The sequence below is a fragment of the Narcine bancroftii genome, chromosome 1 (genome assembly GCF_036971445.1).
Source record: "Narcine bancroftii isolate sNarBan1 chromosome 1, sNarBan1.hap1, whole genome shotgun sequence".
NCBI lineage: Eukaryota > Metazoa > Chordata > Chondrichthyes > Torpediniformes > Narcinidae > Narcine > Narcine bancroftii.
Genome location: NC_091469.1, coordinates 424,573,316 through 424,599,932, shown reverse-complemented (window position 1 = coordinate 424,599,932; position 26,617 = coordinate 424,573,316). Strand labels below are relative to the sequence as shown.

General features: G+C 38.4%; 1 protein-coding gene across 1 annotated transcript; it reads left to right on the top strand.

Moving 5' to 3' along the window:
* Positions 1 to 1,624: 1,624 nt before the first annotated feature.
* vps4b (vacuolar protein sorting 4 homolog B) lies at positions 1,625 to 25,382 on the top strand. Its single transcript, XM_069914163.1, has 11 exons — positions 1,625 to 1,812; positions 6,548 to 6,659; positions 7,829 to 7,976; positions 10,906 to 10,967; positions 11,268 to 11,387; positions 12,048 to 12,204; positions 13,496 to 13,644; positions 15,556 to 15,637; positions 19,657 to 19,876; positions 20,549 to 20,689; positions 24,521 to 25,382. Exons 1-11 carry the CDS (start codon positions 1,786 to 1,788, stop codon positions 24,620 to 24,622), a joined length of 1,320 nt encoding a protein of 439 aa, XP_069770264.1. The 5' UTR covers positions 1,625 to 1,785; the 3' UTR covers positions 24,623 to 25,382.
* The last annotated feature ends 1,235 nt before the right edge of the window (positions 25,383 to 26,617 follow it).

The window sequence follows — 26,617 nt, the reverse complement described above, 5'->3', positions numbered from 1 at the left end:
TCTAGAAATAATAAAACTAATTGCAACTATAACTTGCCGGATCATTGCCACTTAAACCTACGTGAATCACGATTGTTAGTGAGGGAAGTAAATGGGCAATATTTTACCTGGTCTGACCTAAACAGGTGCTTCTGAATGATCTTCTGAAATAGACAAACGTTACGCCAGGTCGGAAATCCCTGTTATGCATTTGCATTAAACTCGAACTTTCCCAGCATTTGCCACAACTTTTAAATGGGGTTTATTAATTTCAAGTTGAAACATCTGTGTTCGATCAGACCGCACGTGTCCAATTCTGTTACATTCCATTGTATGTTGCTGTTACAAGAAAACTCATGGGATAAGAAAGTTCCTCAAATATTGCGAATAATGAGTGTTCAGAACACAAGTTGAAAGATTAGGATGAAATATTTGCAACGATTTTCAACTAAGTGTGCTAATAATCTAGCCCTCTCGCTCCTCCAGCCACGCACACACCGTTGTCTGTGAGGCCGCCGGGCAACAGGCTCCGTCTCCGGGCAACCACCACTGTGCGGGGGACGGCGCTGAGGACTGGGTGCAGTTTGGCTTCCTCCTGAGATTTATCCCAAGCCTCCGTTCAACAATATCAAGCAATGTTTTGCACACCTACAACACCAAATTACAATTACATATCAAAACTTGCCATTTGCATTCTATTTCCTCCCAACCCTCTCTGAAACGTAAAACTAAAATGTTTCCATTCTCTCAGCTCTGATGAAGGGTGTCGGCTCCATAATGTTCCATCTTTCCACGGATTCTTCCTGGCCTTCACGTAAAATCATTAAAAAACTAAAGGATGGCTTCTAACAACATGATAGGTAGAACATGAGACTTGGATACTGCCATTTATATGGAAAATGTAATTGTTAAACGTTTGCACCACGAGAAAAGAATCTGAAATGGGTTCGATAGCTCAGAACAGTTTATTTTATTGTCTCAATGAACTAGTGTCTTAAAGAAACGTTGTGCCAAAACCACGTATTTAATTGATTCCAAAAAGCTAGTAGAAAGACACAAAGTTTTACAACGTTGATTGGAAATTAGTCATCTACTCTTAAATTATGGCATGCAATCTTTTAATAAACAATTTTTTTTTAAAATGGCGGGTCGAAGTAGTTAACGTGTCAAGTCGAGATCCTTTATGGAGACTGATACAATCTTTTCTGTCCTTAGCAAAGATGGTTCTTCTGTTTGAACACCACTGTATCCAAAGCAGACACCTCGAGTCCCAAAGACCAACGTAGATGAAACGCAAAGGGCAAAATGTTTGTAGTGATCTGTAATTACACCACTGGGTCACCAGGGGTCAGCCCGGTAACCTCGTGTCCAGAGCAACTGTCGAGCCCTCCAGGTTCATCTTGCAGAGACATATTAGTTTATTAAATTATACTCGCACTGCTGGTGTGGTTATTTCGTCAGTACAATGTTCACACACCTACTGCTCGTTTGAGACACGGCCTGCAACCACAGAATTTATCGACCACTCCAGAAGTGGAGCAGCGGCAATTCATTCATCGGCGCCCTCCGCGCAGCTACACCGGAAGTGCCCGCACGAATGATGACGTTGCGTGCGTCCTCCCGTGCTGCGGGGGCGGTGCTCGGTGCCGGAAGCGCGCTGCCATTTTGGATGCGGAAGTGCTGCGTGTTTTGGGTTTGCAGGAGTAGCCGCCGCCGACAAGAACCTGCTAGCGAAGACAGTGATCGCAAATTTGGGGAAGTGTAGAGAATTCCGTTTGCTTTAACTGAACGCGCAGTTCAGGCCAGATGGCTGCCCACAGTAACAGTTTGCAGGTAAGGGTGGTGGCCGGCCGGCGGACGCTCACTTGCAGCGCTGGGTTCGGCCGGTTCAGTGGGTCGGGAGTGAATGCGGGCCCTGGCCCCTTGAAATCAGAGGTCCCCCTCGCCGAGAGCTGAGTGGGGCAGAGTCCAGGGGGCAGCATCGGTTGGACGAGGTGACGTGAGTTAAAAGGCCCTGAAACAGGAAGGGTGAAGGTTGAATTGAGGAGAGAGACTGGATGAAAGTGACAGTCCCGCCCTGGAAGTCTAAATACAATGACGAGAGAGGGAGTAAAACTTCTGGGGTACACGCGAGGGCTAGGCTAGGCGAAGAAAGTCGGTCACTCCACGTTAAGTGCTTGTTGGGCATCCGATATTTCACGCCAGTGTTTTTATTTCCTTAAACACACCCTCCCATTCTTACTCCTCAAGGACATCTTATTGTTAATCCCAGCCCCATTTTAAGTGTTCTCTCTTCCTATCCCATTTACTTCAGAAAGCTGGGTTCGAATCCCGCGCTGTCTGCGTGGGTTTCCCCCGGGGGTTCAGGTTTCATCCCACCATTCAAAAACTTAAGGGCGTTATTGGCTCATTGGGGTGGGGGTGGAATGCACGCTGAATGCCTACATTTAAAAACAATCAAATGCTGTATAGCTGAAATCTAAAGAAAAAAAAATACCTGAAATGCTTAGTAAGTCAGGCAACCTATGTGAGAGAAAGTAGAATTCTTGGGTCTTTAGAATCTTTAAGTCATCTACCTAAAGCGTTAACACTTGTTCTTTTTTTTCTACAGATGTTGCCTGGCCTGTCAAGCATATCTTCATTTTCTATTTTTATTCCTTAGTTACTTTTCTCATGTTTCTATGTTTTTTGGAATATTTCACAATTTGATTGTTCTCATTACAGATGTTTATCTTGAATTCTTTGTCAGACTTATTAATGATTTGTATTCTTTTCTCGTGGCCCTGATCATCCTGTAACTAAGGTGGGGGGTATAAAAATATTCAAAAAAAAGTCTCTATATTTCCACCCTATCAAAACATTTCATAAACTGAAAAGATCAAATCACACCTTGATCTTCTCCCAATAAAAATCTCTCTTTCACTTTTTACTTCAAATTTAAAACCTCTCAATTTTCCTATGATTCTACTAAAATCTTGTTTCGACCTTATGCAGTCGAGACATGTTTTTAGTACACAGAGATCAAAACATAGTGCTCCCAATTTGCACATTCATGTTTCTTATTTTCTTTTTTTCTTTGGCTTGGCTTCGCGGACGAAGATTTATGGAGGGGGTAAAAAGTCCACGTCAGCTGCAGGCTCGTTTGTGGCTGACAAGTCCGATGCGGGACAGGCAGACACGATTGCAGCGGTTGCAAGGGAAAATTTGTTGGTTGGGGTTGGGTGTTGGGTTTTTCCTCCTTTGCCTTTTGTCAGTGAGGTGGGCTCTGCGGTCTTCTTCAAAGGAGGTTGCTGCCCGCCAAACTGTGAGGCGCCAAGATGCACGGTTTGAGGCGTTATCAGCCCACTGGCGGTGGTCAATGTGGCAGGCACCAAGAGATTTCTTTAGGCAGTCCTTGTACCTTTTCTTTGGTGCACCTCTGTCACGGTGGCCAGTGGAGAGCTCGCCATATAACACGATCTTGGGAAGGCGATAGTCCTCCATTCTGGAGACGTGACCCATCCAGCGCAGCTGGATCTTCAGCAGCGTGGACTCGATGCTGTCGACCTCTGCCATCTCGAGTACTTCGACGTTAGGGGTGTAAGCGCTCCAATGGATGTTGAGGATGGAGCGGAGACAACGCTGGTGGAAGCGTTCTAGGAGCCGTAGGTGGTGCCGGTAGACGCTGTTTACATCCGGTACCTCACGGATGGCAGTCTCTTCAATCTGAGGCGCCTGCAAGCTCACACCAAGACACAAGAGAAACTTGTCCGTGAACTACTCTTTGCAGATGATGCCGCTTTAGTTGCCCATTCAGAGCCAGCTCTTCAGCGCTTGACGTCCTGCTTTGCGGAAACTGCCAAAATGTTTGGCCTGGAAGTCAGCCTGAAGAAAACTGAGGTCCTCCATCAGCCAGCTCCCCACCATGACTACCAGCCCCCCCCACATCTCCATCGGGCACACAAAACTCAAAACGGTCAACCAGTTTACCTATCTCGGCTGCACCATTTCATCAGATGCAAGGATCGACAATGAGATAGACAACAGACTCGCCAAGGCAAATAGCGCCTTTGGAAGACTACACAAAAGAGTCTGGAAAAACAACCAACTGAAAAACCTCACAAAGATAAGCGTATACAGAGCCGTTGTCATGTTTCTTATACATATTATACTTTAATACTTTATAAATTTCCAATCTGCCCACTGAAATCTGAAAAAATGCCTGATTCCTTTAGTGTAAGTGCTTCCAGGTTCAAGATTCCTTTTCTGTTATGCATAATACATTGTCTGGCATACCTAACGATAGGAGAAAGAGAAGCAAAAGAGAGTCCCTTCAGACGCTGAAGTGTTTGTGGATTCACCTCCAGTGTTCTCCCAGCCTCACAGAGTCCTCTTCAAACTATTGGTAACCCAATCTCCAGATCAAAGTTCCAATACAATCAGCAAGCCTTCACCCGAGGACTTCAGGAGACATTTTTTGGCCTCTGTACTCTCTCAAATCCAGATACCTGGTTCCCATAAGTCAACATCCAGCAGCCTGCACCCTGCAAGAGTCTTTCAAGCATGTCGGCAGTTGCTTACAGCCTGTGTGAGTCCTTCGACCACAAGTCACCAACAGCCCGCAGCCTGTATGTGTCCTAAAGCCACTGAGTTCCTCTCTGATCTACTGCTCTGGTCATGTAGCCTGTAGGGATGTCTCCCATGCTGCTGCTTCACAACAGGAAGTGTGGGGGAGGTGGGGTGGTGTTCTCCCTTTTTCTGATGCCCTGCACCAATTCGCTGCTTATTGAAAAGAAAGTTTACTTCAGAAAGCTGGGTTAAAATCCCGCGCTGTCTGTAAGGAGTTTGTACGGGTTCTCCCTGTGTCTGCGTGGGTTTTCCCAGGCGGTTCCGGTTTCATCCCACCATTCAAAAATGTAGGGGTATTATTGGTTAATTGATGTATTGGGGTGGAATGCACGCTGTATGTAAACATATCTTGGTTTAATTCAAAGACTCGAGCATGGATTTCATAAATCACCAGTGCATAAATGAAAATATAATGTTTTGAAGGGTGGATAAAATGTTAAACCATTTCCTCTTGTTAGAAACAGAAGTACCTTCACAGAAATTGCTCGAGACAAAAATTGAGAATAAAGAACATTTATTATACAATAATGCAAAGTTGGGTGCTTCCCCTTACCCTGGGAATACACACATACACTGGGGCTCACCCAACTTTTATACAGTTTATTTCAGTATAGGAATACCCTCCCCCTTACATTCTTCTGCCTCCTGGATAGGTTTAGCATTAGGCAATCCTGCCCACCTATGTGCTGTTTCTGTGAACTTGGAGGACCAGGGGGTATCCTGTGGGTGTCTCATCATGTCATTATCCTCATTGTCCTTATTCACAAACCTGTCTTTGTTCTAATTTACACCTTCCCAACTCTCAGGGCTACAACCTCTTCATATGTCGAACTTGCTAATACTGACTTGGGCTTACTAATTACATATGCAAAACCTGCTAATTCTATCTAGGGCTAGAAGACCCTTATCTTATTCAGACCAACTCTGCTTCCTACATTCTAATATCCATTTCTTATCCTGTTCATACTGGCTTTATTCATTTACCCATATATCTATATTAGTTTCCTCATCTTCATATTTTTATATCAGTTTTACTCATCTCTCACACTCTTGTCTGGGAGAATGAAAACATTCTGGCCAATTTTTACCTCCCATCCAATTGGATAAAATCTGTCTCAACCATTTGGAAATTGGTTGTATTAATTGTTTTGGAATGATCAATAACTCTGCTGCAAAAGTAATGTTTTGGCTCAGTTAATTCATTCTTTCCAAGTCCATCTTGTATTCAGATATTTAATTGATCTATAAAGCAGTAACTTCTATTAATTTGGCATCTTTAATGCAGCAAATGTTCCCCAAGACCATTCAAAGGAATTTTATTGATTGGGCATGAAGACACATTGAGAAATTTTAGTGCTTGTGATAAAAGGTTTGACTTGAGATAGATTCCAAGAAGCATCTTGAAAGGAAGAAAGATGGAGAGAGAATAAGGCATTTGCCACAGAAGGTACAGCCACTTGTGATTAAATTTGGAGATCTCGAGAGCCCGGCATTAAAGGAATGCACTCATCTGAAAATTATGGGGCTTAGTTCTATTTTATATAGATTTCAACTTCATATTGTGATTTGGTTTCACACATCCATCTCTTTATTCAATGGAAATCAGAAACATCATTGATGTGAAATATTAACTTTGTTTTTCTCTTTCTACAGATGCAGCTCAGTGTATCCAACATTTTTGTTTAGCTATTTCAAATTTCCTGTCTCATCCTTTTGTATTAAGCAGCTCATCTTTTTTTCAGCAGAAGCTATATTAAATCCTAAATAGAATTCTTCAAAGTCAATAAGGATGGGTAGAATAACATTTTTCATCTATTTAAAAAAAAATGAAGTTTTGTCTCTTGATGTAGGAAATAGTATGCTTGATTAAAGATCGAGTCTTTTAACCTTGGACAGAATCATTCATCTTAATTAACGGCTTCAGATTATATTGATAATTCCTATTTATTTTCCTTCATAGAAAGGTATTGACCTTGCAAGCAAAGCTGCTCAAGAGGATAAAGCAGGAAACTTTGAAGAAGCCCTCCGGCTATACCAGAGTGCAGTGCAATACTTTTTGCATGTTGTTAAATGTGAGCACCTTTATTAAAATGTCTACTCATTACAATTCATTACAGATTTTCCCACAAGTTTTTTATTACAGAATCCCAAAATGAAATTAAGTAACATTGTTAAATTTACACATGTCCCTTAATTTTAAGGTAGTGTTTTGATAACTGTTTATTTATCACAAAGTACCTAGTACAGTGAGAAAGGTTCTTCTGCAGCATTTGTAGATTGTAGGATTATAATGAAAGGGAAGATCAATGAGCACCAAGCAGGGGGCAGCAAGAGAGCACTGTTGTAGGGTTCATTCAGGAGCCTGATGGGTGCAGGGAAGAAATTTTCTTTAAGCCTCCTGGTGCATGCTTTCACACCATGAAGGGAGGGGTGAAAGTGAGTACAGTATGTCTAGGGTGTGCATGGGTCTTTCAGAATGGTGGTTGCCTTTCTTGGGGAATGGCACTTGCAGATGGGGTCCATGGAAGAGAGGGAAGTGCTTGTTTTTGAGCTGCATTCGGTTCTGTAGTTTGTTTTCTGATCATTAGCAAACAGATAAATGTTGTGATCCAATCAGCAAATATGCTTTTGATAATGTATCTTATTAAAGGATCACTTGTAGACTTTCAAATGTTGTTTGTGTAAAGGATGAAAGCTGGAACAGGCGATTATAATTGATTCTACATTTAAGACATATAACCCATGTAGACAGGGTGCAATATGAAATCTGAAAATCCACCCAGTGTACAGGTAGCTTTTCTTTTTGATGATGACTGAAGAAAGAAGCTTTGGTAATTGGCTGAAGATTTGATGGGGGTTTTCACTTGAGGTTCAGCTAGGCCAAAGCCAAGTACCAGATTTGTAGCTCATTAAATTAAAAAGGAAATTCAGAAGGTATTTTATTAGATTAAGAGAAGGGGATAAGATGGTCTCAGAATGGGATGAGATCCATTTGTGTACATCATGCACAGAATGGCGTTAACTAATTTGGTTATTGTTGGAAGGTTGATAAAGAGCTGTGAGGGAAAATAATTAGTGGCGTGATTCTATTTACTGAACATTTCCCTCATATTTTTCCAGTTACAGTTTACAGGATTCAGAATAATGGGGGGAAAAAGTAGTACAGCAAGATGATTTTCATGTCATTAAATCATGTTATTTTGGGTGATTGAAAATAAATTTTTTTTTCCAAAAATGTTAGATGAAGCTCAGGGCTCAAAAGCAAAAGAAAGCCTTCGTGCTAAATGTACAGAATACCTTGATCGAGCAGAAAAACTAAAGGAATATCTGAATAAAACACAAAAGGGTAAGAAGCCTATTGAAGAGTCAAACTCAAGTAATGATAAAGGGTAGGTTCATTTCCTTTTCTAATATGAAATATCTGCAGTTCTGCAAGGCAACGTAGATGGTGATAATTTTCAGGATAATAAGGAATACTAGTTGGCTCACTTTTGGCCAAGGAAATGTTAACACCCCACTCATTCAATGTTCAAGATTCCTTTATTTTCATATACACAAATAAACAAAATTTGTTCACTTCTGTTACCCTATTTAGATATATGCATTTCAGCATCCAGTTCTATTACCAAATGTCATGTATGTTCGGTGTCTTGGAAATCAAAATGAATGACCTTAAATCCTATTCAAATTAATTTAAATTATTACCCTATTTAATATTCTTATATTCTTCATTTAACCTTTCTGATTTCATGCACCTTGCTATTGTGTACACGAATCAAAGGGTGAATGGGTAGCACACGTCTATGAAACCTTGCAGCACCAGTTTACATCTCATTGCAAGTATCATTAGCTAACAAAAACACTTTGCTATTCCTGCACTCAATATGGTCTGGGGGTGGGGGGGGAAGCAGTACATTTCAATAAATTTGCCATATAGGTACCCTTTCTTCAAATGTGAATGTCAGGTTGCATTCTTGGAAGGAAGTCCTATTAACATTTCAGAACTGAAACATTTAACTCTGTTTTTCATTCCACATATATAGCCTGATGTGCTGCATTTTAATTCAGATTTCTAGCATTAGCAATATTTTGTTTTTGTATGGTCCATATATTTCAATCTTTCCATCTTTTCTATATTGTGAATCTTCTTCATGGCTCTTATTTACACTGGAATGAGACCTTCAGTGTTGTACTTGAATCATGCCTCATCAGAACTATACACAGTTCTCAAAGGAACAGTATGACCTGGAAATTGTATGGTTAGATAACAACTGAGTGAGTTGTAATCCATGTTTCATCTCACCTGAAACTGATGACTTTTATTTGGCCAAAGGAAAATTCTTCATGAAAGAAAGATGCTCCTTGTTTTCCATTGTTCGGAGCATTTTGTATTTGGCTAAGTTCAATTTTAGGTGAGTCATTCTTTTTGTTATGTTGATTGTTGATGTCTCTTTAACATTCCACAAAACAATTTCTTAATCAAAACTCTTGGTTCTGGAGTTAACAAAACATTAGAAAGCATGTGTCCTTTTACACAATGCTGGAAATTAATATGCACCTAGAACAAATAATTTATGAGAGTGTACTGCCTGATGGCAACTGTTGCAGAAATATTTCATAGACAAACAAACATACCATGCTCCAGTTGAGCAGAGCCCTGATGAGACCAAATCTGGAATATTATATACCAAAGGAGCAATATATTTGCAATAAAGAGAATGCAGAAAACATTCACCATTTGATACCCAGAATAGTGGTTTCTCACATGAGGAGATACTCGGCAGTCTGTTTCAATATCGTTAGAAATTTAGAAGAATGAGAGGGAATTTCATGACATTTCATAACATTGTTATAACACGACAGCAAAGATTAAATCGCCATATTTCTGATAGCTGTCTACAATTGGGGGGGGGGTAAGGAGTATCATAATCACAAATTTCAGGACTGAGATGAGAAAGAATTTCCTCATACATGGAATTCTCTACCCAGGAGGCTCAGTGGCTGCGTATGTTGAAGATCGAGATCAACAGATTATTACATGTGAAGGGAATCTAGGAAGGTGGAATTGATGTAGAAAAGTGGAACGGAGGTAAACATTCAGCCATGATTTTTTTCAATGGTGGATTAAGTAGGAATGGCTGAATGGCCCATCCCTATTTCTATTTCTTGTGTATTTAAGAGCCTCAGGACATTATTCTTATTGTACTTTTGATTGAAAGCAGACAGGTAGGATGCAATTCTCTGGGTTAGGCTTTTTGGTGAATGTAGCAAACAATTTCTGGTAAATGCAAAACTGGCTCCCTTAAAACAGCTTGGATAGGGACTTGGGCGCTGGAATTCCATAACCTTGTGAAAGTATATGTGCTATTATCGTTTAAGACATTCTACTTTCACTATCTCTGACAAATCCATGTCAGGATAATTGCACACAGAGAGCAGCTTTAAAGTGTAAAAACTTTTGAAGTCAACACTTGATCCTTGTTTTCTTAATTTCTAAAAATAAATTGTTACGCTGGAGTCATTTTTGGAGTCACTGCAAAACTTGTTGAATACCACAGAGATGTAGAAGGTCAGCACTTGGGAATATCAGATAAAGTAGCAAAAGGAATATTGGATTTTGAATTGGGATAGAACAAAGTAGCAAGGATTCAGTACAAAGCAGAGAAAATGAAGAATAATCGCTGACACTAGGCAGGGGCACAGGGCTAGAGAAGTTGAAGATACAAGTTGGATGTATGACCTGAAAGTGAGATTAATTATATTAAAAATGAAGGGCATGCTTTGATGTGATTACTGGGTGTTTTTTATTGAGCTAGAATTTTATTAATCAATTTCTTGCTGGAATCCCACAGATTCCCTTGTAATAAAAATACGAGAATTCCTTGGAAGTTGGGGATCAGATACTACTGGGGCACAGAAAATAAAAATTAATTTTATTTATTATGTCACTTGAATACTTAGGCCAAATGACAACTAAGAACAATTATATTTGAGAATATATATTTATTTTCTTGCCTTCATTGATATAACACTGCCAATGGATAAGAGTAATTCCATGTGCCAGTGAAGATTAGGCATCAGAAGAATAAATGTATTAAGAATTGCTTTTGCACTTTTATTCATCCTTGGGAGATGGTGAGCATTCCCATGATGCACATGGGGAATTGAACCTGCACTCAAATATTTATGTGGCATTAGGCCGTTTGGAATATGTTGAATAAACCATGTCCATTTTATCTCCTGCTTTCAATAAAGAACTTGTGTGGTGGTCATGTTAAAATCATTGTGGGCCTTCCAATATTTGTATTTTTGTTGCAGGAATGAGAGCGATGGTGAAACTGATAATTCAGAGAAGAAGAAATTACAGAACCAACTACAAGGTGACTGGACTGATTTATTAAATTAGTATTTTGTTGAACTCATTGGGTGTACCCATTTAGTTCTCAGTATAAAGTTAGCATTTATGATGTTCATTGACAAACTAGCCTTGGTACCTCTAACATGATTAAAAGTGGGGGGGAGGATATCTCTACACAGAAAAGTTGGTTTGATCGTTCAATATTTTTGTAAAAGTACAGAATTAAACTGAAAATTTCTCTTTGTTTACTTGATGTTTGCAATTCAACTTTTTTGATTTTTTTTTTCTCTTGTGTCTTCATAAATTCTTTTTTACTCTTTAGGTGCCATTGTTATGGAAAAGCCAAACGTGAGCTGGAATGATGTTGCAGGTCTAGAAGGTGCTAAAGAAGCTCTTAAAGAAGCTGTGATTTTACCCATTAAGTTTCCTCATCTCTTCACAGGTTGGTGATGGTTTTGATATACTGGCATCTATATCTTGCAGGAGGCCTGTGTTTCCCTCAGAATATGCTATGTGATTTCTTTGAAGTGTGAAATTTGGTGTTACAGTATTAATTGTCTGTAATTTCTGTTATGCTACTGTGCAACATTGTAGTAAATCATTGCTACTTCAGTTCTCTCATAGTAACACAGTAGTTGGTACTATTGCCTCAAGTCAATAAATTCGGATTCAATCCTGAGTTCGGAGGCTCTCTTCATGGAGTTTGCACTCTCTGTGTAAACAAGTGGGATTTGTCTGGGTATTCTGGTTTCCTCCCACGTCCCAGAGACATTTGGGCAGGTTAATTGGATCGATAATTCACCTTGGTGAGTGAAGGGAAAAATATAAGGGGAGTTGATTGGTATATGTGAGAAAGAATAAACTGCATGCAAACAAAAAATGGAAGTAATAGGATTGCTCCCCTTGCAGCTGGTGTGGATTTAATGGGACAAGATGCCTCCTGAGTCATTTTAAACATAATAAATTGATTTTCTCATCTTTGAGGATTGCCTGATGTGATTTCCAATGTTCCTTCTATTCAACTTCATCTTGCACAGGGTTTCAGAATTGAAATGTAAAACAATCTCTTGCTACCCCACCCTTGCTCCTATTTGCTGTCTAGGTAAACGAACTCCTTGGAGAGGAATCCTTCTGTTTGGCCCTCCTGGAACTGGCAAATCCTACCTGGCAAAGGCTGTAGCTAAAGAAGCAAACAATTCTACCTTTTTTTCCATCTCTTCCTCTGACCTGGTGTCTAAGTGGCTTGGAGAAAGTGAAAAGTGGGTTTGTATGATGTTCAGTGCACAGTACATATTTAGTAAAGTAAAACAAGTAAAATGTACTTTTACATAGAATAAATGGTATATGATTGGATAGCTATCTGTTTATGAATATGAGGACTATTTAATATTTTCTTGCTTTGTAACAAAAAAAATTAAGATTTTTCCACAAGAAAACATTTTCTTGGATACCTTGTTACTCCAGATCCGATCCATTTTCTTGGATACCTTGTTACTCCAGATCCGATCCATTTTCTTGGATACCTTGTTACTCCAGATCTGATCCATTTAGGAAATTCAGAATAAAGTTAACGGCAAAATTGCTTTGAAGTTTGTCTGGATCTTTAGAAGGTAGATTTCTTCATCCAGTAAAACTCTGATAAGCCACTATTCCATTGTTCAGGAATCCCCACAATTTGCCATCCGCTTCGCAAGAGGGTGTTTCCCATTCTCCCCTGAACACACCAGGGCCCTGTTATCGCACTTCCTCTAACTCAGTGGGGATTTATTTCTTCACTCCCTTGAAATTTTTTGGGATACACTGCAAATTTATTACACCACTATGTGTTAAGTCTTTACAAATAATGGTGCTAACTAAATCTCTATTAAAGGGAATAACATCCAATAGGCAAAGAAAAATCTGCCAGTCCTAAAAGTACCAGATTAATGGAGCTACTGTATTTTAAACATTTTGAGGCTGTAAAGAGATTAGTATTTGTTTCATTAAGTGGCATCAATTGTACTGTGTCCTGAAGTCCCCAAAATGTGTTGTTTGTGTTCAGTTTTTTTCCTATTTTCTATCTTTATTAAATTTGATTTTCTTTTGATGAAATGTCATAGAATGACTTTTTCAAACTCTTTTTACATTTTCTAAGAGTTGCCTAACGGAATCTCAATAATGGGATTAATGTAAGATTGATAAATGAGTGGTTGACCTGGTAGACCAAAGGGTCTATTTCCATGCCTTATCTCTGTATGACTTGAATGGGTTGGTTTTACTTACTGATAACATCTTTAAAAAGTATGTTTCAGGGTGGAAAAGAGTTCTCAGATTTCAGAAAGTGAATTTTCATAAACCCCCACTGGTGGTCAGAGTCTATCACAGCTTTGTTACTGTTGAGATAGTGGAAAATGTTACTACAAGTATATTTTGACCCAAAAATGTGATGGTAAAAGCTAAGATGTTTGTGGATAGCAAATTAATATGAAAAGATTATTTTCTGTTATTGATATTTGTGGAACGTATACCATGCAAACAAAAAGCTCTTAGCTTTGAATTTTTTTTTTGTAGGTTGGTAAAGAATTTATTTCAACTTGCCCGAGAACACAAACCTTCAATTATCTTCATTGATGAGGTTGATTCTCTTTGTGGTTCAAGGAGTGAAAATGAAAGTGAAGCTGCAAGGCGCATTAAAACAGAGTTTTTGGTTCAGATGCAAGGTTAGTCTATTTATGGAAATTTGTTAAGTTGCAAGTAAATGTGAGAACTGCAGGAACGAAATCAAGAACACTCGTTCATTTCACCAGATTTATTCTAGCCAATTAAGCTCCTGAGGAAAAATTCTCAAAATTCTCTTAGCACTCATCAAAACTGAAAGGTCGTCAATCTGGAATGTTAATTCTATAACTCATTCTACAGATGCTGAATGAGCTCTTGAATATTTCTAGCCTTTTCTGTCTTTATTCACACTTTCAGCATCTGTAGTTCTTTGCCTTTCTATTTGTATATTTACCTAAAAGAACTTCACATTAAAATAGCACAGTGACTTCTCTGTCAAAATCAATGTAACTTATTCAGAAATGTTCTTATATTTATATCAAATGCAGATTAATTTTAAATAGTGTGGCTGAAATTGCAACAAATTCAGTTCTCTTATTATTTCCACATAATATACTTGCATGAAATGACAGTTCAAATTAAGGACTTGAGGTAAAGTTATCAAAGCAGTCTTTGCTCCGAGGTTTGTGAAATATTTGACTGACTACTATATAAAATTGAGCTAAAATTACATACTTGTTTGCTCTTGAATTTTTCTTTTCAAGTATAATGCAAAAATATTTGTCCCAAAAAATTTTTCTTTGTCAAGCAATAATCACCATGTAAAACCACCAGTGTTCTTCTAAAGCACCAGCTATTTTCCAAAAAAAATCTTAAAATCAACTACAGTGTACTTTTGTCAAAAGCTGGAAAAAACATGTCCTAATTTAAGAGTTAAGTGGAGAATTTTCAACATGACCAATTTTTGAAAAGATTAATTTCACTACCAGCATTCAAATACTGACAAAAATTGTAATTCCTACTTTGGTCGAGTTATTTATATAACTGTTATGAGCCGAGAGGACCCCAAAACCCAGCAGCAATAGATATTTACTAAGACCAATAGTATTTAAACAAAAGTTGCTTTTAATTATCTTTAACAGGATCAAACTTTAACTTATTGCTATTAACTTAACTAACCTAACTTAACCCCCTTCTAATTCTAAGCGCATGTGCATGTAGTGTGTGTAAGTTCAGAAAAGTTCTTGGTTCACAGTCCAATCTCACTTCTCATTCCTCCAAGTTTACTGGTTGCCAGCAAATCTTATACTGAGCACAGAATTTAACATTTATGAATTTCACCAGGCTTTGATGCTTGAAAGGTAAATGGTTACCGCTCAGGAAGGTTCTTATCGGTTTTCAGAGAGAGATTTGTTGTTCACTAGACATCCACAATTGATTCCTTTTAATCAGACACATCAGTGTCTTACCGAAGAAACTTTTTTTCAGGTCACCAGAGTTCCTTTTTGTTTCCCTTATTTCAAGTGAAACATTAGGTAGCCAGTCCTCTCCTCTTGTATGAACCACAAGGGCTTTGACCAGGCTGAACTAAGCACTCACAATCCATCTTCTAAATGGGATTTTGCACAAGCTTGCCAGCTTATCCTGTTTCAGTCCCAGCTGTTGCTGCTGTCTGTAAAACTGCAGAACTGATCTCTCTCACACAGAGAAAAGCCTGTTTGACCCCCCTCTCTACTTGTAAAAACCACATGATCCTCTTAGAACAGCAAACAGCACTCCCAGACAGCCTGCAGCTCCTGAACCTTCTCCTCCAAGTTCTTTCGTCTGTTGCTTTACAAAACCACATTTCATTAGTGAAGTCTCTTGGGTACTCTCCAAAGCTTTTGCAAAGGCTCTTGGAGCTGGACTGTCTAGCTTGAGCAGAGCTCCAGTATTTTAAATGAGATCCGTTTTGAAATGTTTGTATGTGACCTGCACTAAAAAAAAACAACCCCAATTTATCTCCCAAAAACATATCTATAACCTGTCACATAACACACAATGTACATTAAAAGTTCTGATGTTTTTGACAGGTGTTGGAGTAGATAATGAAGGAATCTTGGTACTTGGAGCAACTAATATTCCTTGGGTTCTTGATTCTGCCATAAGAAGAAGGTAAAAATAGTTCATGCAATTACTTTAGCATGTTCAATGACACTTTGTCAATTAAATACAAATCCAAAGATCAATCAAACTCCTATGAATGGAAAAATGATGCCATGTTCTTTTCTATTTGACAAACCAAATATTCAGATAATTGAGTGCAGGTTACAGACCAATATTATTACTAAAACTACTCTGTTATCAAAAGGGAAGATTTAAGATCTGTTTTCTGTGCATAATTCATTCTGCTAGTATTATAATTGCATGAAATGGTGTGACTCTTTAATTTGGAGTAATGAATACCACCATGAAGTGGATCTTTTTTTCACCCAGAGGGTTGTGAGTACCTGAATGTACTGCATCAAAGACTGGGAGAATCAGAATTGGCTATGGACCAAGTGCTGGAAGAGGAGATTATTACAGCTGGGTGCACACAATTCTGCAAGAATGTAATAAGATGAATGACCTTTTCTGTGCTGTTGACTTACTCTGTTCCATAGCTGTGATGTTTGTTTTCCCTCTTCAGCAAAAACTAACAGCAAACGTTTACTGGGCATTCTTAAATAAAAGCACATGACAAGCTTTTACTTCTTATCATTTTTTAAATGCTAGAACCTGCATAAAAAGGGAAACATTCTCATTTTATTTTCCTCTGTAACTGCTTTCCATTGGATCATGTATTTTGGGCAGAAATCAAAGATTGGATTGCAAGATTAGATAGAAAAATAACAAAACAGCTGCAATAGATTTGTTATTCTTTTATATTCTCTATTTGTCCATTTTTTTCCTGACTATCTGCAGTCACCCTTCGCATTCCCTGCAGTCAACAAAATTAGCCAATTTTGCTGGCCAAGATTATTATGGAGCTGAGCAGTGATGTTTTATTTCTTGCATGGGCCATCAACCATAGAATTGGCTAACATGAGTGATCCAAAACATACCTTGCTCATAAAACAACTGGAATTCTTTTGACAGATAGCAAAGCCATACCTGTAGCTTTACCATCCAAACAAAACTATCAAGCTTTTGGAATGCTTCTGAATATGACATCCAGAAGCATTCAAAATCTATTAAATATGATTTTAAAAAATCAAAGCCACCTTAAATTAAATAAAAAATATTGTAAAGAAAATTTATAAAACTTATGTTTCCTTCCCTGTAGGCATAAAATCTACAGTGAAATAAATGTCCTGTTATTTCAGGAAATAATTGTCAGAGCTTGTCTGACAAATTTGAAATTAATGCCAGAAATTCAGTGCAAAAATATCAACAAAATGGTTAGCACAGGGACTCTGCAGGCAGTGCTTCAACAACTCAGGTTCATAACATAACATAAACATAACAATTACAGCACGGAAACAGGCCATTAGGCCCTTCTAGTCCGCACTTCTGCCCTCCAGTATTGCTTGTGAGAAGCTTGCACATTCTCTCTGATACTGTGCGAGTTTCCTCCAATATTGTTAGGTTAATTTGCAACTGTAACTTGGCCCAATGAAGATGGGTGGTGGGAGAATAAGAAAGATATTAATTGGCAAGTGCAAGAGAATATTTTGTTGTAAAATAAGTGAAGCTTTGGAATTGATGGGATTTTTCTGAGACCTACACTCATGCTATATTATGAAATTAAAATCAGACCTAATATTCCCATTGATCTTCAATTATGATTTAAAGATTATTTACAATTAAAACTAAAGGTTATATATAGTTTTGAGGTTATTTAAATTTTGCAAAATTATTACAGCATATTTACTCACTACTGATGTAATTTTGGTATGTAATTTGGCCATAATACAATAAAGCCCCTGTTATCTGGAATTCAAGTAATCGGGGGAAAAAAAGTCAGGGAAAATAAATAAACAAAAATTGGAATAAATAAAAGTTTAAAATGGTGTAAGTCAATGTTCTCTGAAGTAACACAAAGCTTTGAAGAAGATGGGAGTTTGTTGTCTATATCAATGATCTAGATTATAATGTGGGAAAATGGATCAGCAAGTTTTCTGATGACCCAAAGATAGGCAGCGTTGTGGACAGCGAGAAAGATTTTCAAAGCTTGCAGAGGGATCTGGACCAATTGGGAGAATGGGCCAAAAAATGACAGATGGAGTTTAATGCAGACAAGTACGGTGCATTTTGGAAGGGCAAACCAAGGTAGGACATACACAGTAAATGATGGGTTCCTGAGGAGTGTGGAGGAGCAAGGCAATCTGGGAATACTGATATATTATTCCCTGAAGATGGTGTTGCAGGTACATAGTATTGTAAAGAAACCTTTTGGCATCTTGCTGTTTATAAATCAAAAGTATTCAGTATAGGAATTGGGATGTTATGTTAATGTTATTTAAAACATTGGTGAGGCCAAATTTGGAATATTGTGTGCGGTTCTGGTCACCAAACTACTGGAATGATATCCAGTAAGATCAAGAGGCAGAGAAGATTTACTAGGATGTTGCCAGGTTTTCAGGAGTTGAGTTAAAATAGGTTAGGACTATTCCTTGGAACGAAGAAGAATGAAGGGAGATTTGATAGAGGTTTACAAGATTATGAGAGGTATAGACAGAGTGGAAGTGAGTAGGCTTTTTCCACAGGTTGAGGAAGATAAATATGAGGGGTCGTAGTTTTAAGCTAAAGGGGGGAAAAGGTTTAGGGGGAACATTGGGGGAAATTTCTTCACTCAGTGGTGGGAGTGTGGAAAAGACTGCCATCTGATATGGTGAATGCAGGCTCAATCTTGAGTTTTAAAAATAGATTGGATAGATAAATGGATGAGAGAGGTCTGGATGGTTATGGAGTGGGAGCTGGTCAGTGGGACCAGCAAAATAGTGGTTGTCACAGACTGGAAGAGCTGATTGGCCTGTTTTCTGTGCTGTAACATTGTATGGTTCTATGGGAGCAAATATTCAGCCAGGGAGTGCTTTGGTCATTCTTTGCTTGTGGCAGCTATTTGAATAAAATGGCATCACCCAGGATGAAGAGCTAGTTGATGCTTCTCACTGTCAGGATGACTTTCTTAGAGTGTCTCCTGATCCCTGCTTAGTAAAAGTCTTTATCTTTATTAGTATATTGTTAAGTTTATTAGTAAGGCTTTATCTGTAAACTTGGGGGGACAGTGGTTAACTATGATGTTATTGTTCATCTTTTGGGTGGCTCTGTGGAGGGGGAAGAACCTAGAGATGCAGCAACAGTTAAATGTTTTCAAGGAATGTGACTGAAAATAAACTAAAATGCTTGAAGGTTTATATATTCATGCAAGTGAAGTTTGTTCATTACAAGTACAGTATAGTGTTTTTGTCTTTTAAACAGTTTATTCTTAATGCAGGTGTATTGGGCACTGAAAGAGCGAGACCCAAGCAACTGCGGGGAAAAAAAATTATCCAGCATCTACCAATCCCTATTGGTGCCAGCTACCAGGGGTTTTACTGTTCTCAGCATCTTGCTTCATTCCATATAAACAACTTCTAGTAAATTGGTGTTTTGGTGCCTGCCACATTGACCACCGCCAGTGGGCTGATATCGCCTCAAACCGTGCATCTTGGCGCCTCACAGTTCGGCGGGCAGCAACCTCCTTTGAAGGAGACCGCAGAGCCCACCTCACTGACAAAAGACAAAGGAGGAAAAACCCAACACCCAACCCCAACCAACCAATTTTCCGCTGCAACCATGTCTGCCTGTCCCGCATTGGACTTGTCAGCCACAAACGAGCCTGCAGCTGACGTGGACATTACCCCTCCATAAATCTTCGTCCGCAAAGCCAAGCCAAAGAGAGAGAGATTTGAAGGCACAGCATGTCAAACAGAAATAGAAATTATTATGTGGATTTAATTTTGTCTCTGCTTTTATGAATGAGAATTCATTACCCTACATCCAATCCAGTGAAACAATTCTAATAAATGGATTTGTATGTTTAACACTGCATTTATCAACAAATAAACACCTTGGCCAAATATTGAATTGCCTTGGCACAAGTGATTATTTCCTTTCCACATGCCTTTGACTGAACAATGCTTCCTTGTGCCATTATTGATGTATTCCAGATTTGAGAAACGTATCTACATCCCATTACCCGAACAGGCAGCTCGTGGTTTGATGTTTAAATTGCATCTTGGAACGACACAAAACAGTCTGTCCGATGAAGATTACCGGATTCTTGCAAAAAAATCAGACGGCTACTCTGGGGCTGACATCAGTATCATAGTTCGAGAAGCTCTGATGCAGCCAGTCAGGAAAGTTCAGTCAGCCACCCACTTTAAAAAGGTAAGAAACAACAAAATTACCAGTAAATTTCAGAAGTAATGAAGCCATTCTATTTGCAAAATAGATTGTTATAAATTGTACAACACAAAATTGCATTATTTTTCTTTCTGCATGCCATGACCTTTTGTATGCCAAGGTATTTTTTTTCACTTATTTGTCTGAGTCAGCTGCTAGAATTGGAAAGTATTTGTTCAGCTGCAGGAAGTAAGAATTTCAGTACATATTTGCATTGTACAATGTATATGACAATAAACATTGTCATTTATCAACCCTATCTTAATATTCCTCAGGGCTTTGACCTTCCCCCAGGTCTATAAGCTCCTCACCTGTAGCTCCCTGTGATTATATCTTGATTATTCCTGAACTTTATTGCTCCACCATTAGTAACTGTTCTTTCAGCTGCCAGAACATTCATTCAGCTTTTGTATTCTTCCTAAATTCCTCTACATATCTTTTATGGTTCAATGCATCTCTTGGGAGCTACTTGAAAGACCAAATTCTTATCTCCTAATGTAGCTGAATGTGAAAATTTGTTTGATAATGCATGTGTGACTGGAAAAGGTTTTCAATAATGGTGCTAGGTAAATGGCATTTTAATATTTCAAACTACTATGTAGGAAAGCAAGTAATTTATTGAATTACTAAATTAAAATCTTTTTTTTCTATTTTTAGGTCAGAGGTCCTTCACATTCTGATCCATCTGTGATTGTAAATGACCTCCTAACGCCATGTTCACCAGGTGACCCCAATGCTTTGGAGATGACATGGATAGATGTTCCAAGTGATAAGCTTCTGGAGCCTGTCGTCTCCATGGCAAGTTGTTTTTTTTTCAGATTATAGTACAGCACAATCCTCTTTGGGCCACAAATATACTTCCTCATTTCATAAATCTTTCAGGTTTTTTTGGTTGCCCTTCTGGAAGAATTTCAAGTTAAAAATCATTTTCATGAAGCAATTTAGTTCAGAGTTTACAATATCAGAGTTTAAAATACTTGGGCATCTGGCTTGTCAGCATAAAATGTTTTTTTTTTAGTGAAAGGAGCTAGTCAAATGCAATGACTCTGATTTTGTCTCAATTTCTGTCAGGTTATATGAGCTATGAGAGAGTACATTATTGCATGCATTTCATGATTTTCTTTTTTTTCCCTCAAGAAAGAGCCATGAAATTCTATTTCCCCCATAAAAGTCAAATTAATTATGATTCAGAGATTACAGGAGCAAAATGATGGGGTAGCACCCATCTACTTTCCTCGTATTTCAATGTAGTCTTCCATAGCTGTGCTATAACCAGTTCTAAATCATAAAGGATCAAGTGTGTCAAAGCTAGTACTGTATGAAGTGTCATTATTTCTCCTTTCTCTTTCCATTTTGCCATCATTTTCTCAGTGATTTCAGATATGAAGCATTCATTTATCTCTCTGTTGTTTACTGTGACTTGTTTATTTCAGAACCTAATGCCACAGATCTGTTTTCTTCCCTGCCCTAAGCTTTGTACCGCTTTCAATTCAGCTGCCTTTTACAATACTTGCATCTATGATCTGTACATCAGGTGCACCAAACACTTGTCCTGCATATGTAACTTCACTGATTTTGTTCTTAATCTATGCCCCCTTTAAGAACCTTGAGCATAACAGCACTATTTAGAAATGGGGTATTCAATACTTGATATTTAGTGCCCTGTAAGCTCAAACATCAATCATCTTTATTCAAGGAAGTGTAAACGCAAACTATAAAAAGTTCTCATAATTCATCATTTTGAGCCCTGGTGTTATTAGTAAAATTCACGGCATTACCTCTAAATTCAGCGCATCCAACATTGCTCCAAAAGGTTGTTAATTTACCAATAAAAATGTTTGTAATTTTTATGGTATTGTTCTTGTCCATCAACTTTCAGTGATTTCTGAATTTGATGCCCTAAATTGTTATCACCTTCCACCATTCCTAGCTTCTCACCATTTCAAAAGTGTTCCCAGTTAAATTTGATGTTCTGCTCTTCAATTTTTTTTTGTATATTTTCTCTTATGTGCTTTGCATATTTCTGTATTTGTTAGTCATTCTTTTCAGGAAATGTTCCACTTTTACTTTTCCAATACTTCATTCACCCATATGTGCCTATGAAAATAAAGGGAAATCAGATGTTAGGGGAGGCATGTCTCCTCAATAAAAGCAGCATTTAAAATAATGTAGTTATAATGTTAGAGACAGATTTTGAGAGTAAAATGCATGTTTCATTATTAACCATTTAAAATCCAGTGCAAGAGCAACAGTTTTTGCAGTTACAATTAAATATTTGTATGTGTACATAAAATTGTAATTTGTATTAAAATAGCAAAAAAATCTGTTGAAGAGATAAAGGTTTTAGGAAAATTTATAACCAATTCCATTAGTGCAGACTGCAAGAGAAGCAAGTGAAAAACTTTTTTTTTTAAACTTGAATTATTGCAAGTTCCTATCAGTTGTAATCATATTAATATTTGGGGAGAATTTATAAGATTTAGAGTCTTTGGCTTGGCTTCGCGGACGAAGATTTATGGAGGGGGTAAAAAGTCCACGTCAGCTGCAGGCTCGTTTGTGGCTGAGAAGTCCGATGCGGGACAGGCAGACACGATTGCAGCGGTTGCAGGAGAAAATTGGTTGGTTGGGGTTGGGTGTTGGGTTTTTCCTCCTTTGCCTTTTGTCAGTGAGGTGGTCAGAGTAGGTCACATGCATACACACATTTTAAAACAGATCTTATTTGTCAAGACTGAAGGATCTCTGGAGAATGTAAGCACCTTTCACAAGTAGGTGTTAATTGAACTGATGTCATAAAATGCTTGACCATTGTCTTGCTGGAGTCATGCTGTCTATCAGTACCCTTTCTGCAAAGTGCTCATAGAAAGGTCACTCCTGGATTCTGTTTATCTAACAACAGATCTTCTTTCTTTGGCTTGGCTTCGCAGACAAAGATTTATGGAGGGGGTAAATGTCCACGTCAGCTGCAGGCTCGTTTGTGGCTGACAAGTCCGATGCGGGACAGGCAGACACGGTTGCAGGGGAAAATTGGTTGGTTGGGGTTGGGTGTTGGGTTTTCCTCCTTTGTCTTTTGTCAGTGAGGTGGGCTCTGCGGTCTTCTTCAAAGGAGGTTGCTGCCCGCCGAACTGTGAGGCGCCAAGATGCACGGTTTGAGGCGATATCAGCCCACTGGTGGTGGTCAATGTGGCAGGCACCAAGAGATATCTCTAGGCAGTCCTTGTACCTCTTCTTTGGTGCACCTCTGACACGATGGCCAGTGGAGAGCTCGCCATATAACACGATCTTGGGAAGGCGATGGTCCTTCATTCTGGAGATGTGACCTACACAGCGCAGTTGGATCTTCAACAGCGTGGATTTGATGCTGTCGGCCTCTGCCATCTTGAGTACTTCGATGTTAGGGATGAAGTCGCTCCAATGAATGTTGAGGATGGAGCGGAGACAACGCTGGTGGAAGCGTTCTAGGAGCCGTAGGTGATGCCGGTAGAGGACCCATGATTCGGATCCGAACAGGAGTGTGGGTATGACAACGGCTCTGTATACACTTATCTTTGAGAGGTTTTTCAGTTGGTTGTTTTTCCAGACTCTGTGTAGTCTTGCAAAGGCGCTATTTGCCTTGGCGAGTCTGTTGTCTATCTCGTTGTCGATCCTTGCATCTGATGAAATGGTGCAGCCGAGATAGGTAAACTGGTTGACCGTTTTGAGTTTTGTGTGCCCGATGGAGATGTGGGGGGGCTGGTAGTCATGGTGGGGAGTTGGCTGATGGAGGACCTTAGTTTTCTTCAGGCTGACTTCCAGGCCAAACATTTTGGCAGTTTCCGCAAAACAGGACGTCAAGCGCTCCTGTTGTTTTGCTCAGGAAGGTGGGAGTTTTGCAAAACATGAGTCACATGCTCTCTTTGGAGTTTCATTTGGAAAAGAGAGTTGAGTTAACAGCTCAGTCAGGCAGTCAGTCAGTATGTGGGACACTGACAAGTAACTGAAAAGTGCAATCCAGGGAAAACTGTTTGAAACTGATGAAAGCGAGTTCCAGAGCAGTAGATGGCTGGAAGTGCGGTCTATCTGACGTTTCTCTTGAAATAGAGGAAGGAATGGTAGCTTGAAGAAAGAGGTTACCATCTAGAAGACCCTGATGGGGCAAGTTTAACCAGCGAGACCCTGGGGTGACTAGTGGTGGTACCTCAATTGTGGAAATTCTGGAGCAACAAATATTTCTCTGCAAATCATACAAGAACCTTCCTGAGCGGTAAACATATACCTTTCAAGCACCAAGCCTGGTGAACTTTATACATGTTAAATTCTGTGCACAGTATGGTGATTGCCTGCAAACAGAGAACTTGGAAGAAGGAGAAGTGAGATTGAACTGTGAACTAAAGAACTTTACTTGAACTTACACACACATTACATACACGTGCACTTGGAATTAGAAGGGGGTAATTTGGGTTAGTATAGTTGGGTTAGTATAGTAGAATAGAGTTAAGTTGAAGTTCGATTCTATTTTCTTGTTTGAAATTGATTAAAAATAACTTGTTTTGAAAGCCACTTGTCTTGATGAATGGCTATTGCTGCTTGGTTTTGGGGACCTTTGGGCTCGTAACACAATGCCTTATCATTTTTTGCTCTTTGTTTCCACAGCCTGACATGTTGCAATCATTAGCCCACACAAAACCAACAGTTAATGATGAAGATCTGAGGAAATTGAAAAAATTCACAGAAGACTTTGGTCAAGAAGGCTAAACCAAAAGAACATAATTTGCACTACATTTTTTGTGCACTTTTTCTATTCACATAAATCAATTACATATGCTTGTAAACATTTATTTTACCTATTCATATTGTAAAATATGAACTTCTGTTTCAGGCCATGGGATGTCTGCATGTCCCTATCATGAAACTAGTTTTGATTCCATATAAAAGACTGAGAACACAATACTAATTCTATCAAGGGTATAGCATAGTATTTATATATTACAAGACAGATGAAATTTCAAATGCATTAAGAACCCTGTACATAGCAATTTGATGGCCCTGCTATTGACTGTAAGATGAACTTGGTTACTAATGATACAATCCAAATTGTGAATAGGGCATTTTAAACTCACTTGCACATGAAGTGTAATAATTATATTGCCCTTTTCATTGTACTTCAAATATGCTCCAGGGTTTTCTATTAATGATGTGCATTACAATCTAAATCTTAAGGTTTATACTGGAGAAATTTGGGCAACTTGCATCTAGTTATTGATATTCAAAGAAATGAGGAGCATTTTTTATATAATTGCCTACAAGTCATGGAACTTTAATTCTTGTGAGATTAATTTCTGTTTATTTGTAAATAAAACTTGTGCCTACTTTAAACTAAGCATTTTTATTTAATTCTCACAATTCTGGGAATGGGGCATTGTCAAATTTAGAAACGTGGATTATGTTTCCTCAAGATTGTCAAATGGAAGTACGAAGGTCATTTTATTAACTGCAATAAACTGAATAAAATATTTGCATCTGGTTTGCATGATTAAGAGCAAGTGTGCTACTGTCATGAACTTTGCTAACCTAGCACTTTTTCTCCACTTCAGCAGTTTTAATTATCTTGCTGTTGCCCCACTGTTAATGAATTTGCCAGATGAAATGACTATGAGCAAGGTATTTCCAGTATTCCAGGCCAATCAATGCAGGAGATGGAATTCAGTTGGATAGATTGAAGGGAGCTGATGCCCTATTGATCTGAAAAGTCGACTGAATATTGGTATGAAGACAATTACAAAACATTCAAATCCACGTATGTGAGTTGGATTGAGCAGTTTAGCAATTGGTTAATGAGTTACACTCTTCAATCTCCTTCTACATAATAAATAGTTTGTAAATTACCTGATAATTAAAGTTTACATCATCTCTCTTCTGGGAATAAATGAAAAGAAAGTTTCACATGGAGCTACCTCTCAATGATTATTATCACAATATGTACAAATCATTTTGTATATTAGACCATTTTACAGGTGTTATTTTCTGCTAGAGTTTGAATTGTATTTCTATTAGTAAGCGATGTCTCACTTCTGGTAGAAACTTCACTCTGCTTAGCTTAATATGAACACATCGACCTTTCATTCTTTTTTCCAGACTGAGCACCGACTGATTCTTTCTCTGAACAAATGAAAAGCGGCATTATTGAAGCATTCCCTGCCAAGAATGTACAATCTTATTAGAAGTTAATCAAATCAACCAACCACCAGATGTTTGAGTCCAAAAATTTTGAAAGGGCAACATGGAATGTGACTGGATACACCAAATAACAAAATTCAAACTTCAGTCTATATACCATTGAAAATGGAAAAATCCACAGATTATGTCACTGATTTAAGAACAACGGGGCTAAGTTAATATTGGGTGAAAATATTGCCATGTCTTTCTGAAATTAATTGCAAGTCCAGATCATTTGGATTCAAGTCCAAAATTATACTTGAAAGCAGTAGTCAGTTCTCAGTAATTTGACAATCAGTCTCCTAATTGAAAATATTTTTTTTTTGCTATTGCTCTTTGAGGTTGGTCACTGACAAAGACAAATTTTTGATTGAATTAAATATCCATTTTTGCCAAGAACTACTGGATTTTTTAAATTTGCAAATTCTGTGGTATTTCCTTAACCTTTTATTGAAACAGTTACACCAGTCAACCAAGGAACTGTTTCCCAGTTGAAGACTGTGCAGTTATCTCCAAAATTCAACTTTGGTGATT

Bases quoted from the DNA above. Each gene is read 5' to 3' on its own strand.
- vps4b (XM_069914163.1), top strand. From the start codon at position 1,786: ATGGCTGCCCACAGTAACAGTTTGCAG. The intron at 7,977-10,905 runs GTAGGTTCATTT...TTTTTGTTGCAG, and splicing joins AACTCAAGTAATGATAAAGG to GAATGAGAGCGATGGTGAAA. The intron at 19,877-20,548 runs GTAAGAAACAAC...TTCTATTTTTAG, and splicing joins CAGCCACCCACTTTAAAAAG to GTCAGAGGTCCTTCACATTC.